At 38.5% G+C, this 16,038-nt stretch overlaps 1 protein-coding gene across 4 annotated transcripts in view; it reads left to right on the top strand.

Annotated features, from left to right (window-relative positions):
- The window catches only part of LOC124168342 (bcl-2-related ovarian killer protein-like), a 138,949-nt gene that overhangs the window by 69,504 nt on the left and 53,407 nt on the right, over positions 1 to 16,038 (top strand). For 2 of the 4 annotated variants that reach the window (XR_006866917.1, XM_046546527.1), the window contains exon 2: positions 6,223 to 6,297. The exons of the other annotated variants lie outside the window; for them this stretch is intronic. Coding sequence is in view for 1 of the 2 variants with exons in the window: in XM_046546527.1 (XP_046402483.1) it covers positions 6,223 to 6,297 (75 nt within the window). In the remaining variant the exon portion in view is untranslated. The remainder of the gene's footprint in view (positions 1 to 6,222; positions 6,298 to 16,038) is intronic. 4 annotated transcript variants of the gene reach the window in all.

A 16,038-nucleotide genomic window follows, 5' to 3' on the forward strand; every position in this document is an offset into this window, starting at 1 on the left:
AGGGGGCGTGACGTCACTTTGCACCTGGTCTATATCGAATGTCTTTTTGTAATTCGATGGGTGGCGCATTAAGGGGGTTCCTCACCCCCACCAATAGTTAGCCCTGGGAAAAAGACATTATTAGTGGAGATTAACTGAGAAAAGTAATGTTTACACCATATTTTTAACCTCGTTGTTTTTCGACCATGATCTTTTCATTTTAAAAAACTCTATTTTAAGGGCAGTCAACACAATAGGTAATCCCTTTCAACTACGGAATTCGTTCGCTGCTTTTGCATTATTAAGGCCGTATTACACGGTACACGGAATGGCGCAATCGGACGTACGTGCGAAGGCGCAATCAAAATTGCGTCGTATAAAGCGGTGAATTGCTAGAACACATGCGAGAATGCGTGGATGCGAGACGGCAAAATAGCCCCTGTTCTAATTTCGTTCATGCATTCGCGCAATTCCGCGCCATTTTAGAAATAAATGCAGCTCTATCCTGCGCAAGTCCGTGTCCCGGGTAAAACGGCCTTTAGGCAAATTGAATCGTAGTTTCTATATATACTTTGCATTATCTAAAGGTGATTTTATGACTTTTACGGAAATGACCGCGGGCTACCAACCTCCATTCCTTTACATCTGTTGTCAACCATATTGTGCTAAAATTCCGCCGAGGAAACTTTATTTGTCTAGTCCGGTTTTTAAAACCAGGTCCTCTAGTCCCTTTAATTATCTTAAGTACATACGTATTTTAGATAAGTATTTGCGATGATCTTGCTCTACTTTAGTATCCCATCATGAATTTCATCAGTGATATATTATAGGTCATATAATGATATCATTTTTATATGCCATCGTGACGTGCTGGAAGAGTAATTTTCCCTCTTCGCGGCTTGAATGTGATGAATAATGAAAATTGTAGGAATTTTCCTTTCAGTTAGTTTCATGGGTTCCTTTTCAACTTTTTAAGTTGCCATTTAATGGTAGATGTACTTATTACCACCAATTTTATTTCTATGCATCTCAATCTAACGTAGCCCTGTGGTTCATAAAATCATCCATTCATAATGTTGTAATTCTAAGATTTCTCCATTTCTCCCTATCCTATGCTAGTTATTTCACCCCCCCTGAGGCTCTTCTCTCCCGTATCCTTCTTGATCTGTTCTAGGTGTACTTATCTCTCGTTGTTGCTTTGGTGGCTTCTCGATCCATATTTCCTTCGCAGTATTTCAATCCCACGATTGGTTCACTGCAGCCCTCGACTTTTTCTTATCCCAACCTGTTTTTTTTACCTCTTTGAGGCTTTTCTTCCCCGTTGATCTGTCCTAGGTACTTGTCTCTGACTTTTCCTTTTATTTTTCCTTCCAGTGCGTTTCCCACGTTACTGCTGTGTCTTATTACCTTGCCAATCCACCCACCGTAAAGTTATTCTTTGGCGTATAGTGATCCATAGTGTTATTTATTTTCCTATTCTTCTGTGTACCTCCTCGTTTCTAACCCCTATTTGTTCACGAATTATTCTTTATCACATTGTTTGGAAAAAAATTGCTTCGTTCAGCATCGTAGTAATTCTTGAATGTTGGTATGCAAGAGGATGATTGAGGATGATTTTAGACCAATGACGCGGTTCAGTTGAAAAATACGATGGAGTAAAACTGCATATAGGGTTGGTTAGCCCGCATTGGGGACGTGAAATAAGGAACGCGTTTGTTATAATTCCGAGCACGTTGATTATGGCTTTCGCCCGAGAACGTGAACGCCGTTTGAGAGACATTTTCCACCTCGTCCTCAAGTATTCTCGCTATGAGTTTCTCTCTGGCTGCGAATCAAAGAATTTGCCTCCATTCATTCCGTATGCCGATATTGAGGGCCGTATTCCAGAACCTTACTTAATCTTGAGTCCTAAATCTTTCTCATTGGTTAAGATCTCAAACTGAGTCTCGCAATGAGTTAATGAGACGAAACTCCAGTGACGTCACCAACTCAGAAAATTAGGAGGTAGATTTCACTTATTTTTTAAATTTGAAAATGATGAGAGACTGGCAATGAGCAATATTTTTCTTTCGTGGTAACTTATTTTTCCCTTCCATCGACAGAAGTCGTTTAGTGCATTGCGATTGTTGGGTATGACCGTATTCGTGAAGCAAGAGGCGCTTGTTACAGCGTGTCATATCTTCTCGCGCACTTGCATTGCGAACCTCTTGATTGCGTGAGATCTGTTTTGCTTATTTTTCGTTCGGAATGGGTTGCGCAAGGCGAGTTGCAAGTCCTTCTATTTTCTTTCACCGTTTCTATGCCACCTGCCTCTAGGCGATAGCACTATTCAGAAAGAATCATCGCCTGCATCATAGAGTCACCTAGACCTGCTTTGTATAGTTGCCATTCCTTGGCTTTAAATAGATTTCATCTAGTAATCGGTAAGGGATTCGAAATATAACATAATTTTCTCAATTAGTATATTACTACTTTTCCTCTTCTATTCTTGACCTTGTTCAATTAACTTTTTATGATGTTTCATGGAGTTTAGGCCAATGACCTAAACTCCATGAAACATCATAAAAAGTAAAAAAAAAAACAACATAATTTTCTCTATCTTTAGAAAAAATTATTCTTACATTGGATTCTGGTTATTCATTTTCTCTAACATATTTAGGTAAAGTAATTATACAGGCAGGTAAAGGACTACTGGGCTTTTTTTGTAATAGCTTGTAATTATCAATGGGTACATTTTGAAAGTAACGATTGTACCTTATGAGGCACCAAACCTCTTAGTATTCGTTTTTAATGGCAAAACCATTTTGTCTGTAGGTCATTAAATTTGAGTATATTTTCATCCGTTGAAGGAGACCAAATTTAGGCGAATTAGTCTCCAAATCTAGGTGAGGTGTTGATTTCCCATAGCTGAAAACATAATTAATCTAAAGATAAGTTTCAAGACTCTTAATGGAGTATTAAAGAGTTACTTGAAAGAGTTTTTCGATACTTAAGGTATTTTACTGAAATTTTATGATTTCGCTCGTTTGAAACGTCATAGGAAGTTTTTAAGTGTTAAATGAAGAATTCTAATTATTGTTACTTGGGTTTCCTGGAAGAATGCTGGCTAAAGGTCATTCACTCACATGGGTCCATGGAAGGAAACCGAAATTTTTCCCTTTCGTGGAAAAGATTGGGTTGCGGTGGAGGACATCGTAAGTAGGTTTTATTTTTGGACTTATTGATCACTTTGACGCGAGAAGAAGCCACGGTGCGGAATTCCACCTTCGTTTCCTCTCAAAATCGATGGAGCGGAACTTCAGTTCCACCTCTTTGAAGAGTTGAATGAGGTTTAACTTTTTTTAGTTTCTTGGAGTGGCTCACGACGACTACTGAATGTAAATACAAGCTTACGAAGGAAATCCCGCCACCATCCCCATCTTCTAAGGATTAAGAAGATGACAAATGAAGTGAATTCCACTTCAGTGAAAATGTAAATGAAAGAACCCCATACCCTTCATTTTAAACTCTTTATCTGAAGGAAGTACATATAATTTAACCATTTTGTGCATTGCCCTAAAAATCATTTGATTTCTACAGATTTCTGTTAGAAATACTTGTTTATTTGTCGAAAATCTCAGAAAACGATATAACTATAAATGCCAACTATAAATGATTTAGGTGATATTGGTAAAAAACAGTGTGTTGATGAAATGTAGTCATCTCATTTCACAAGTATTTCAGTTAACTTCGCAAATTTATGCAGATGTTTAAGTAGGAATACCGTGCGTTTTTAATGTAAAAGGTGCTTTACTTTTCTTAAATAGGAAAGTTTCTATGTCACTTATATTGATTTACTTCTATTCTATGCATATTAGTATTTAGGTTATGGAGAGTTAATTTTGACTGAATCTAGTGGAATACTAAAGACTTCCTGTTTTTTTCCAAAAACATTTTTATTCATCCGACCTTTTGTATTTTCGTGAGGTGACATCTTCTGATAAGAAAATATTTGTGAAACATTGCCAATACGTTTTAGTTGTTCATAAGTATTTTGAATATTTGTATTTCATCATTAGAAATAGTATTTTTATTATGAAGTACTACAATGTTAAACAAGGATTTTTTAATCGCATGCTTTCGTCGTATGAAGCGTTTCCCAATTAAAAGGTGTCAAGGTTTGTTTCTTCTTCCAAATGATAACAAAATATCGCTAAGGAGCTGAAGAATAACCAAAATTTAGCTAGCCAAAACACTTATTACCCTCGCATTACTTATTACCCACGCTAATAGATGACTCATTCCATCATGCGGCTCATTCCTCAATATGCTCTCCGAATGTCCCTTTGCATGGATATTGGAGTAGGATGTAAACATAGATATATAAAAGGTATATAGTTCCGGTATGTAAGGCGCTTAAGGATCGACTACGCCGCCCTCCTGCACTCCTCTCTTTACACGGAGGAAAAAAATACCACCTTGTTATGACACCTGTGATTTGCCGTTTACTGTGAGGCATATGTCATCCGTGTGTGAGCAGTAGAGGTTTTTGGGCGGAAAACACAAAATAGACGAGCAGCTAAAGACCATTTTCAGAAATATTAACGAAGCAAGTCGCGTAGTGCTTTTTTTTTGAAGGATTAAAATGTTATTTATATGGTATGGATGCAACAGTATGTAATGAGTTCCTTATTGGTAAGAAAAAACGAAACTATTAAACATGAGAGACTATGCTAAATGGCCTATTTCTTTGAAGCGCCATTAGAAAAATCATTATTACTACAATGAAAGGAAGGATGGAGAGAAACCCAGAGTTGAAATTAGTCTACTCCAATATTAGTCTACTCTAAAGGCGCCAAGAAGACCACAGCTTTATATCCCATCCGACGGACAGATACGTGAAGTGCCCTCTACGAAGTACTTAAAAGGGATCGGGCAGATCTAGAGATTCCCCGTCACCGCTGGGATTTGAACCCGGGCACACGGAGTGGAGATAAATCCTAATTACCATCTCCATAGGCATGGTTTCTCCCACTCGAGCCTATCCACCCTGATCTAATGCAGTCGATATCAAAACAACGCCAAGTCCTACTCCAACTACCCCCTCTTGTGCTCCCTAAGTGAATTACACGAAAATGCTGGAGCTTATCTTTCGTTACGTGCACACCGCTAATTCACTTCCTTGCCTTGCCCTCAAAATCCCGTAGGCTTATCTCTTCTCCCGCTGTGCTAATGCGAAAGACCTCGTTCAAACACGAAATGTACATCACGTTATTCTTACTTGGACCAGGTGCGCTAAAGAATCTGTCCTAAGCTTCGATCTGTGTTGGCGGCGCTTCTCCGCATTCTGTCCGCGAAAAGAGAGAGAGGATGATCATGTGGCCATTCTACTTGAACCACGAACCTAATGGAGTTAGCAACTTGCGACCGGTACTCTTCTACACTTAATTAAGGGTAATCACACCGAAAATATCGGTGGAATATTTTACAGTCAGCCTCGAGTTGTGTTTTCACTTTTCACCCACCGTGCATGTAAATGGTTAACAAAAGTCTGCCCCCAAAGTGGCAACAAAAATCAAGATTTCAACAGGGCGGATTGGGAGTTCCTTAATGATGCCCCCTTAATGATGGTAACAACTTTGGAAGTAGCGTTTCGTATGCTTATCTTAAGATCACATCAGCCGAAATAATAATAAAGTTATTCTAACATGTTTACGAAATTCTTTTTACGCAGAGCGGCATCTATCAACGAATAAGTGAAACGCGGAATCTCGGGATCGCGTCTAAGGCGTCCTTACGTTTCGGGATCATTTCTAGAAGTTACTCAACCAAACGCCTTCCTTTTAGTATCCCTTAATTGTGAAAGTATAATGAGTTTTCATTTAATTGAATAAAAATATTCAGGTAGTGATAACTTGTTTTTTATATGTACCCTTTTGAATCTGATAATATAACACTGAATTATTGGGATTTGCGGAAAAATATGTCTTCTTAGTTTAAAGTCTCGGTTACATAAGCCGTTACCAATTACATTTAACCATTTTTTCATGATTCATAATTAAATCAGTTTGCTCATTGCTGAGTTATTTATATTATTTTAAATTAAAAAGTATTTTGTTTTTCAGCGTGTGATAATGTAACCAACCCACATTTTATGGTGTATCTCATATCGTATATTTCATTAGTATTTAAAAAAACTTTTGTTGCTGATAGTGTGTCTTTCTTTAAGTGCTGTAAAGTTTAACGTAAATTTATTTTTTACAGGTATGTACAAGATTCTCATGGCTCCACTTTACGACCTAAATGTATTGTCAGGTTATCATCTCTGCCTTTTCTTCCGTAAGTAAATGCCCCTAATGTTTTTTGGGATTGAAAAATACATTGCTCATACAAAATATTGGTCAGTCGAATTAGTCATGCCTTTTGTAATCTTTAAAAGCTAATTTCAAAATTTTCTTGATCCGCATGAGTCGATGGAAACCAATTTTCCATCCTGATATAATTAGAAGCTTTTTAGAATACTATTAACGTACCATTTCTGCCAATTCAATAGTTTATCGCTTTTTATCCAGTTAATATTCATAATTCAATATCAATTGACAAAAAAGTTCCAAGTGAAATAATGTTGCATTGACTTTGATCTGTAGGGTGTATGTTCTATCATCACTGATAACATTTTTGAACTCATCCGACTATCATCCCTACCCATTAGCTTCATCATCCGTTGCTGCCTTCTGAGCCGATGATAAATAATCTTTGATTAGCTTTTCGACAGATTCAAGGGCCAATATTTCGACGGGAAAATTCAAGGAAAAGTACTGGAAGGAGAATGAGAAAGAAACCAGATGCCTTTGTTGAACGTCGCTGAGGAAATCAAGCGAATCAAATTACGCCGTCATCTATCGCGAACTTAGTGATCACTCTGACTTTGAAATTATATCGTCGGATTTAACTCTTACAGATTAAAAAATTCCTCTTTTCGGTAGAAATTTACATTTTCTATTTTACTTTGTATTTGGTCTTATCAAAGTTAATTCCAAAACGTTTGGCTATCAATCTTGCAGTTAATGTTGTGTGCTATGTATTGGATAATATCGACAGATACACTAATTAAGGAGTAAGAATTCCCTTTATGTCACGTCCATTTTAATGGGCTTTATGACTAATAGGGTTAAACAACGTTTATTAGTGGAGCCAAGAGTTGGGTCTAGAACTTCATCAGGACAAATGAACGGCGGTGCATTTTTTGCGAAGGTCATCCAACTGCCCTCGTGAGTATTTTGTAAATGGTAGTAACATAAAGACGACGAATGCAGTGAAGTATTTGGGAGTTACGATAACTTCGTATTTATCGTGGGGGATGCATACAAGAAATATATACCTATGGTAGATCCCTGAAGAAGCTGGGATTCGTCAAGCGTGTCCTGAGAAGATTTTAGCATGAAAAAGTAGAAGAGGTGCTATTTCGCACTCGTCCAGTCACACCTTGATTATAGAGCGTATCTGGAAGAAGTAAGCAGTGGACTTAAAAATATTAACTATCTTTGCTGAAAGTATTCTATTTCGTATGAATGTACATTGAACTCTGTTCAACAAATGTTATTTTGTTTGCTGTTATTTTGTCTGCAACGTTTACCTAAATCGCTCTGAGATGGCACCACGGAGTCTCCAAGATAGTCAAACAGCTAGAGCTTTCGTTTACGAGTAAGTTCTCACATATCAGCACGCTCGCTGTTACTGCTCAAGCACTTGAGATTTCTTCCGCGGGTCTGTTTTTATAGCCTATCTCAGCTTTATTCGCAGAGACGATGCGTGTTATTTTAATTCACGACGTATTTACCTCTGTGAAATGGCACGCTTAAGATTTTATACGTCGCTTTAAAACCAAGTGAACCATTCCTCGACTTAACGCGAATTTGAATTGCTTACACGCGAACATGCGTAGTTTTCATGTTATAGATTCAGCCTCGGTATGAAGGAACTACGTCCCTTTAACGGCGATACAAGCTTCGTGATATTTGCGATGGAGTGTTTTCTTAACCTTTGTGCTTCGTGATATTATTCATATTTTTAACGTATTTTCTTTACTTCACTTGGTGTGTGCCTGATTCAGTGAAATTTTGCAATCGATTTTTTACTTACTTTGCGGTAAGTTAGAACTCTGAACTTTTGAAGAAAGATTAATGTCTGATTGTAATTAATTTTTTTAATAGTTTCAGCTCAATTCGATCAACATTTCTCGAATTTTCAAAAAATAAAATTAAATAAGGAGATAAGTTCCTAGAATTGCCATGAAAGTAACGATGGCACCGCAACCAAAAAAATCAAAAATCGTGGTTTATGCATAGTACATATAATTTTCAAATCGTAAAATGTTGAAGAATATGAATCAAATATTGTATTTCTGAAGATAAAACTTTGTTTTTGTTTCTATCAGGAAATTATTTATGATCCTTTAGAAATTGACTCACGTAGAAATAAAAGTAAACCAAAAAGTAGTTTCAGTTCAAGTGGTCAAACGTGAAAAAAGTTTGTTAATGAAAATTTTTCATTTTTTCTTACATTTATTTTGACTGTTAGGAAGTCAGTATCTTGTCGCAATCTAGGTTGGTTTATTAGAGGAACAAATATTGTTTACATTAATGTTAGCAGATGTGCTAAGATTATTTTATTACCATCCTATCTTTTTTTGTTGCTGTTTATGTTTTTGGATATCCACAAATGCTCATAGCTGTCAACAATTACCCCTACACGTTTTATGTGAGTAACAGTTAAAGTTCATCAGTTTTTGAACTAAAACTAATTATCCGAATCCTTTTTGGTGGTCTGTAAAGTTCGCTGCTAGTTTCAGTGAATCGTTATCGAAGATTACCTCGACAGTTAGCTCGTTTGAATTTTGATCTATTTTTATATCCACCAGTGAAATAAATCTTCAGAATCTGTGTGCATTTAACATTTAAAATGAATGAAGATGGATCGTGGAATCGAATTGGTAATGTTCTCCTGAAGCTCTGAAATGCCGAATTTTGTTTTTTGTTTTGTTGCCATTGTTTCTTCAAAGTCATTGCTATTTATGGTTACTTACTCAGGAATTGCGTTTGTTACCTATAAAGTAAAAGGCATATTTACCATTTTTAATACTTTTCTTGTATTTAATCGATTCCACTACCGCATATAACTTCCTAGTTTCATGGGAATTTTTGTAGCGCATTCAGTCTTATAAATTGCAGGCACTAGCAAAAATGGACATCCAAGAAATATTTTTTCCGATCAATGTATGAGGTGTAAGACTAGCCAGCAGTTACAAAAAAACACTTATCTACCCGACTGGATCTTTCGGGAAGCTGAAAAGGCTATGCTTTTCTTTCATCCCGAATTTATTTTTGCAGTTTATTGTGGAGCACCAAACTAAACAACTTCTTTTCCTTTCTTTCTTCTCCCGATATATTTCCCGGAGGCACAACCAGTATTACCACCTAGTAAAAATTCTTGCAATTTGACACAAAATAAAGCCCAGACGTATATGGAGGGCTGAGAAACATATTGGGTGCTTTCCATTCATGCGACTCACGGGAACTGTTTATAACCCTCCAACTCCTGCGCGAAATCGTTTGTTGACTTGTATCACTAGAGTCGGCGACATTCATTGAATGGAACACGAAAACCGCGACGCAAGTTGACTTGTGTCGATGAATGGAAATCACCCATTGATGTTTATCAATTTTTATTGATTTTGAGATATTCATGGCAACCGATTCCAAAATAGCCCAAAATAGTCTTGTCTACCTTGAAATATTATGGTGCAAGGCATAGTTACACTACGGACCGCCAGGGAGCAGCACACACTAGGAGCCCTCAGCACAGTTCCAAATTCTTTGCTAATTACTTAATTATTTAAAAAACTATGAGTTTTTACCTGCACCAATAAGTTCCTTAGCCTCCATATCTTGCTTGTTTGCTGCTAAGCGACCATAACTTGCTTCCATCATGGCCAAATGCGCATCGCGTGTTCTCCGGCGTGCTTAAAACTTATCGCTAAGCATTGTGTTGGCGTTCACGGAGGTTTGTTGTCCCTAACTTTCCCATTTGAGACGACTGTGCCTCCGATTCCTCGGGACTTGTGCCAACATCGATCTTGGTGGGCGTCTTGGGTGAAAGTGGATCGAATGCGATGTCGTTTTCGTGTTTTTAAAATGTTGAAACCGGGAGCTGCTGGCTGCCACTTCAACTGCGAATCAGTCACAGTCATTGTCATAGTAGTTCATGGAATGTTTGGTCAATCTTGCTTGACTGTATAAAGGGAAAATAAATCTTTTCACGTGGCTTGAATTTAGATATTTGCTCACCGTTCCTCTCGCATTCAATGGTAGCGAGCTGTGATATCTTAAAACAGTCTATTAAGCCTTAAGCCGTTTGTTTTCGCTCAGAGAATTCGAGTATCGGTTAAAGATCGTGAATGTGACTTTGTTACCATTCTTTTGTTGTGAAATCTTCAGACTTATTGGGCCTGTCAGAAGAAAATACATATGAAGTTTTACAATGGAATACTTAAAAGTGGGCGTGCGAGACAACTTTGAGGTAACTTCGTACTTTCCTAGAGAACGGTACTTCCGCAGAAGTCCGTAGTGACTTTGACTGAATTTGATGAACACGGTGTACTCATTATAAGATACAGTTTCCGGCGTAATTATGTAGAAACCTTGAAAATGTCATTATGTGTTGAAATCTAGATCGGTCGAAATAGAGTGGAAACAGGAGTCAAGAATGAAAATAAATGATCTCATTATGCTAAGTGTTCTCAATGCATATGCGCGTTATACATGATGCGGCCTTATTGCGCATATCTGAATAATATAAATTTGGAACTAATTGGCGGTTTTTGGCGCGATTTCATGGAATCGATTCATCATGAAAAAGACATTACCAAAGTTGGAATTAGCGATTAAATCAAATTTACGATTGAAATTAACAATTTTAAATGTATTTACAATTTAATTCGATCGTTACTTTTTATAAAAGTTTACTTCTATTGGTTAGAATTTACATGTATTGATTCAGCACTAATTTCCTTTAATTTTATTCGTTAAATTTGGGTGAATGTCACTCTGTTTGACTTTTGTCATGAAGATCATCCAAATGACTAAGAGGAAAATAGAACTGGATCTGAGCTAGTGCAGTATAGCGGGGTACAAAGTGCAAAGACCGTTTTACACGAGGCACGTACTTGCACAATCTGAAGTGTGTACGAAGGCGCAGTCAAAATTGCGTCGTGTAAAGAGGTGAATTGCTAGAGCACATGTGAGAATGCGTGGACGTGAGATTGCAAAATAGCCCCTGTTCTAATTTCGTTCATACATTCGCACAATTCTACGCCATTTTCGAAATTAATGCAGTTCTAACTTGGGAAATTCCGTGCCCATTGTTAAATGATCTTAAGATTGTAATTTATTTATTATTTAAAATCAAAAACAGCACTAAGGCCTTTTAATAATAAATAATAAATTATTTAACTATGATAAAAAGAAGTGTGAAATTAATCTCATAAATAACAATGATGTTTAAAAAAATGCAACATTTACAAAAAGGTGAGTATCAGAATGAAAGGCTTTGCAGTTGTTTCTCGAAACTGGAGAGAAGAAGACTATTCGACGGGGGATTGAAAAGAGAAGGTAAACGGTATAAAAGAGATATTTGCGAAATTCATAGTGGGAATTTGGGCTGGCGTAAAGTTTCTGTATCGTGGGTCGTGCGGGCTGGAATGTGTAGTGAAAGAATGAGGGGAGATAAATCCGTCTGAAAGACCCATTCATAATGAATAAGCCAAGACGAATGTAGTTCAAGACAAAAGTGGGGTCGAGTGGATTGGTCGCTCAAGTTTCGGAACGCACCCTCCGACATGACTTCACGTTGAGTAAATTTATTTTCACGATTGTGACGCTGTTAGTGAGCTCTCAAGCTATAGTTGATATACTTTTATCCAGTGTAATACTGGTATTCCTATATCATCACAATGTGAAAGGATGTTTTGTTCTGTATGACTTTTTATGTATTTTTTTATGAACAGGAGAGGAGGGTGTTCGATTCGATTTTTTAAAAGTGAAATGTTCCGTTGAACTGGAACTGTTATAATAGTTTGATGAATTTTTAAGTTGAATTTAAGTAAATAAATCTTGAATTGGATGTTTGCATTTATTCAATCGAAGTGCGAAAACAGTTTCAAAGGTTCGTTTATCATTTTTTCTTAAAGTAACTAATAAAAATAACTTTCAACGTGAAATTTAGTTTTTCTAATATTCATCGGTTATTTTTTCAGTAAAGTAACTTTTGATTGTAACTTTTCATTCTTTACCGAGGTCACCTGCAATTTAAATCAGCTTATTTTTTGGTAACTTTAGCAAATCCGAACATTACTAACTTTAATGGTCCACGCAAATAACCTCCCGGATGTGGAAGTGAGACTTCACAAAATTATATGGAGCCTTACCATGTAAACCGTGTCGTTTCAATATTTTTTTTGTGTGGAGCAAAGACGATTCCGAAGTGCACAAACGGAATATGAAAACGTGCTATTGTGCCTCCTGAGACATCCTCGAGATAGCAACCTCGTCCCCGATATGTGCCATTCAGCCGAAACACTTGGGTCTCCATGCAGAGAGCGTGACGTCACTCACGCACGGCGATTACGTATAGGCCTGTGTCGACACCGCAGGCGGCGTCTCCCGGTAAAGCGGTCGACGCTAGGGCAGGCGCGCCCCAACATAGTGATCCTCTGCTCAAATGTGTCGCTCCATAAGAGGCGCGCGAATTTTAGGTGCGATCCCAATGCCCCCCGGCGGATTGAAGTCGAGGTCTTCTTCGAGATTGGGAAATACGAGAAACGCCAGCGTGGTCGATAAGCGTCATCATCGTCAATAGTCATCAATTTGTTTGACGCAGCTCTCCACTCAATTCTCCTACCGGCTAATCTGTCAACATCTACCTACTTAATTCTTCTCCATTACATACTTCATCACCTGATCTATGGCGGTCACCAGTGGCGGATCCAGGATACGGACAATATACTAAGTGGGGGTTAAAATTCCACCAGTGGTGGGAGTGGGAAAAAAATACCATTCTATCTGGTGTAAATTGGATACCCCAGAGGCCTAGAGCAAGATATCCGAGGCCTACCTCTAGCTTAAGATGATGAAAATGAGTTGAACGTGTTCTTATTGAACTCTCTGTTTGGAGTATTTAACGTTAGGTGAATGTGGCTTTGTATATTCTTTTGATGTTTTCAGTAATTACGCCACCGATGATCTAACCTTTTTTTCACGTCTCTAATCACGTAAGGCACTGATTACACGGCCGTAAACGTCCATGCATTCACGCGCGTGCAACTCGAGTATGTGTGTATGTAAGGACTTCGACTCTAATTCGTAGTTGCTTGAAGACCCGTTGTTTCATCAGTTTATAATAACCATCCTTAGTCGGAAATCGTGACATTTGAGAGAAGTTTGAAGCAGCTGTCCTACCCGCTCTCCTACCCGCTAGCCTATACAGTGGTTCGTATTTCTTCTCTTTTGCATCCTTAATAACACCCTTTATGAAATTCATGCGGGGCCATTCCTTGCCCTTCAACCCTTCCACCTGCATTACAACGATTATAGGGTGGTTTCCTATTATTTCTTTATTGCCTAAATCGAAATATTATTACCCCTGGAATACGTATTTCACGCATTTAGATTTTCAAATGACGATAACTATTTTTCGCGATTTAATGAAAAGTGAAAATTTTCAAGCGCGCGAAAACGCGAATAAATAATTAATAAAAAAAACTAAATAATTTTTACATTATGAATGCACTAATGGTGTGTAACTAATCGCAATCAGTGCCTTTCGTTTTCTTTGATGAAGGAAACAACCCTATTTCATCAGGCTACCCTGTCTTATGATGTGCTCGATTAAATAGATTAAATAGGTCGGTCTTCTATCCAAGGATTTCCAATATTTTATTTATTTCCATACCACTGAATACAGCACGTATTGGCCACTTAACATCGAGGTGCTCAATAAATTTAACGATTATACGTGCACGAACAACGATGTCCTGGATTGGGGCAACCTTCCCAGGCGGGATTCGTACCCGCGACCTCCTGTTAGACTGACACGCCGCCACCGAGGTCGGAAACTATCATCTATAAGGATATTACAGTCATGGGGACTGCTTACGTAGAGGAAGCACCAGTTACTACTGTGGAAGCTTGATTTTATTACTTTTTAATCAATAATTTTTTTATAACTAGGTGTTAGTCTTTAAATTAGGAACTTAAAATAATATATAAATATGATACTATTAAAAAGTATCGAAGTTATTTTGTGACTTATAAAATTCGTATGTATCGTAGTGATCCCGTAAGATTAACCAGGAAAGCTGTGAAAATTCCGTGGAAAACCTGTGATTATGCATAGATTTGTCTTGCATATGCATAGATGTCTTCTTTGGTTGGCTGGACACTTGAAAAGTTATAGATTAGGGAGACCACGTTATAAGGATAATAAATTTCGGTTAGCAGCCCTAACTGTAACTTATTTCTCCGAGAAATTCGGATCGCTCTATCTGTCAGCGATACTTGTGGCAACTGAAGCAAACCCATTTAAATGTCGGGGATCGGGTTGGCGTGGTGGCTAAGGTGTTGGTATGCCACCTCGTGAGCTCGGGTTCAATTCCCGGCGGTGTCGGTGAATTTTCATAGACCTCCCGATCCCTGCTTGAATGTTTTGTGGAGGACCTGACAAGCGCAACACTCCGTCCGTCGAATGGGATGTTAAGCCGTGGTCCCCTTGGCGCCTTTCGTTAGAGTGGGCTAATGCCGACGCCGGGTTTCTCTCCACCCTTCCTTATCTACCCTTTCCTCATGGTGCAAATGGCCTCATCTTTCGGTCGCCACCTTCAAATACCATACCATTGAAATGTCCTCCCATATTTGGCTTTCTTTCTTGGCTTCGACTTGGCCATGCAGTGAAAGATAATGCTCGTCTGTTGGTAGTAACTAGGTGCTTCAATGCTGGGCTTCGTGATGTTTACCGTGTCCTTGGATATGAGCGCGAAAATTGGTGCTGAAAATGTAATCACCGAATGGTTATAAAGATATTTAATAGCTCGAAAAATATCTTGCAGCCGAAAATGAAACTTTTCACCGTATATGAGCCTTAATTTGTGTGAATGGTCGCCCTTGGGTCGCCCAACTGTCCCTTTTAATTTTTTTTGGGGATGGTGTTAGTATAAGGCGGCAGCTGAAGTGAAATGTTAGAGTTACTACAACCTCGAGCGTATCGTGGGGAACACATGGAAGAGCCCTAAAAGAAGTTACCATTCGGCAAGCGTGTTGTGGGAAGATTTTCGGGTGAAAAAAATTAAAGAGAGTTGCTGTACCACAATCCTCCGGCCACACCTTGATAATGAAGCGAGCATGCGGCGCAGAAAGACTTAATCAGTGAACTTGATAAAACACAAAGGAAAGCTGCGCTAATCGTGAAAAACTGCTGTAAAACGAATTAGGCTCGGAGCAGCTAGAGGTTCGGAGGCTGCGAGCTGGGCTTAGACTGCTCGCGAGGACAATTAAGAATAGATTATTACGTAGCGGTAGGGAGGACATTATATTCAGGGAAAATGTTTCGTTTCGACCCGAAGGGAGACGAAAATACGAGGCCTAGGTTTAGTTTGTTCCCGCACGAAATTAAAATCACCAAGGAGTTCAGTTTCGACTCGGGACGAAACTTTACTCCTGGGAACGAAACTAAATAAATCGAAACTCCGCTGCTCATAGTTAAGTTTTGATCCCAGAAGTCGAGTGGAGGGGGATAAGAGGGAAGAGTTTCCTCCCATTACGTTCGATATGCGTGTAGATAGGTTAAAACATCGAGCTTAAAAATTGAATGGCCGGTTTGCGTTCACCGCTCTCCCGTTAGTGGTAAAGATATGAGTGCCCCATGCATCTAATGGCGGTAGACCGAGCATTCAACCATTCTTCGTACACGGTGTTTGGGTCGTAACTAAACTGTTCGAAAGTGAAGCACGTGGTCCCTCCGGTGCGAAAC

This window comes from Ischnura elegans, chromosome 11 (assembly GCF_921293095.1).
Source record: "Ischnura elegans chromosome 11, ioIscEleg1.1, whole genome shotgun sequence".
Classification (NCBI taxonomy): domain Eukaryota; kingdom Metazoa; phylum Arthropoda; class Insecta; order Odonata; family Coenagrionidae; genus Ischnura; species Ischnura elegans.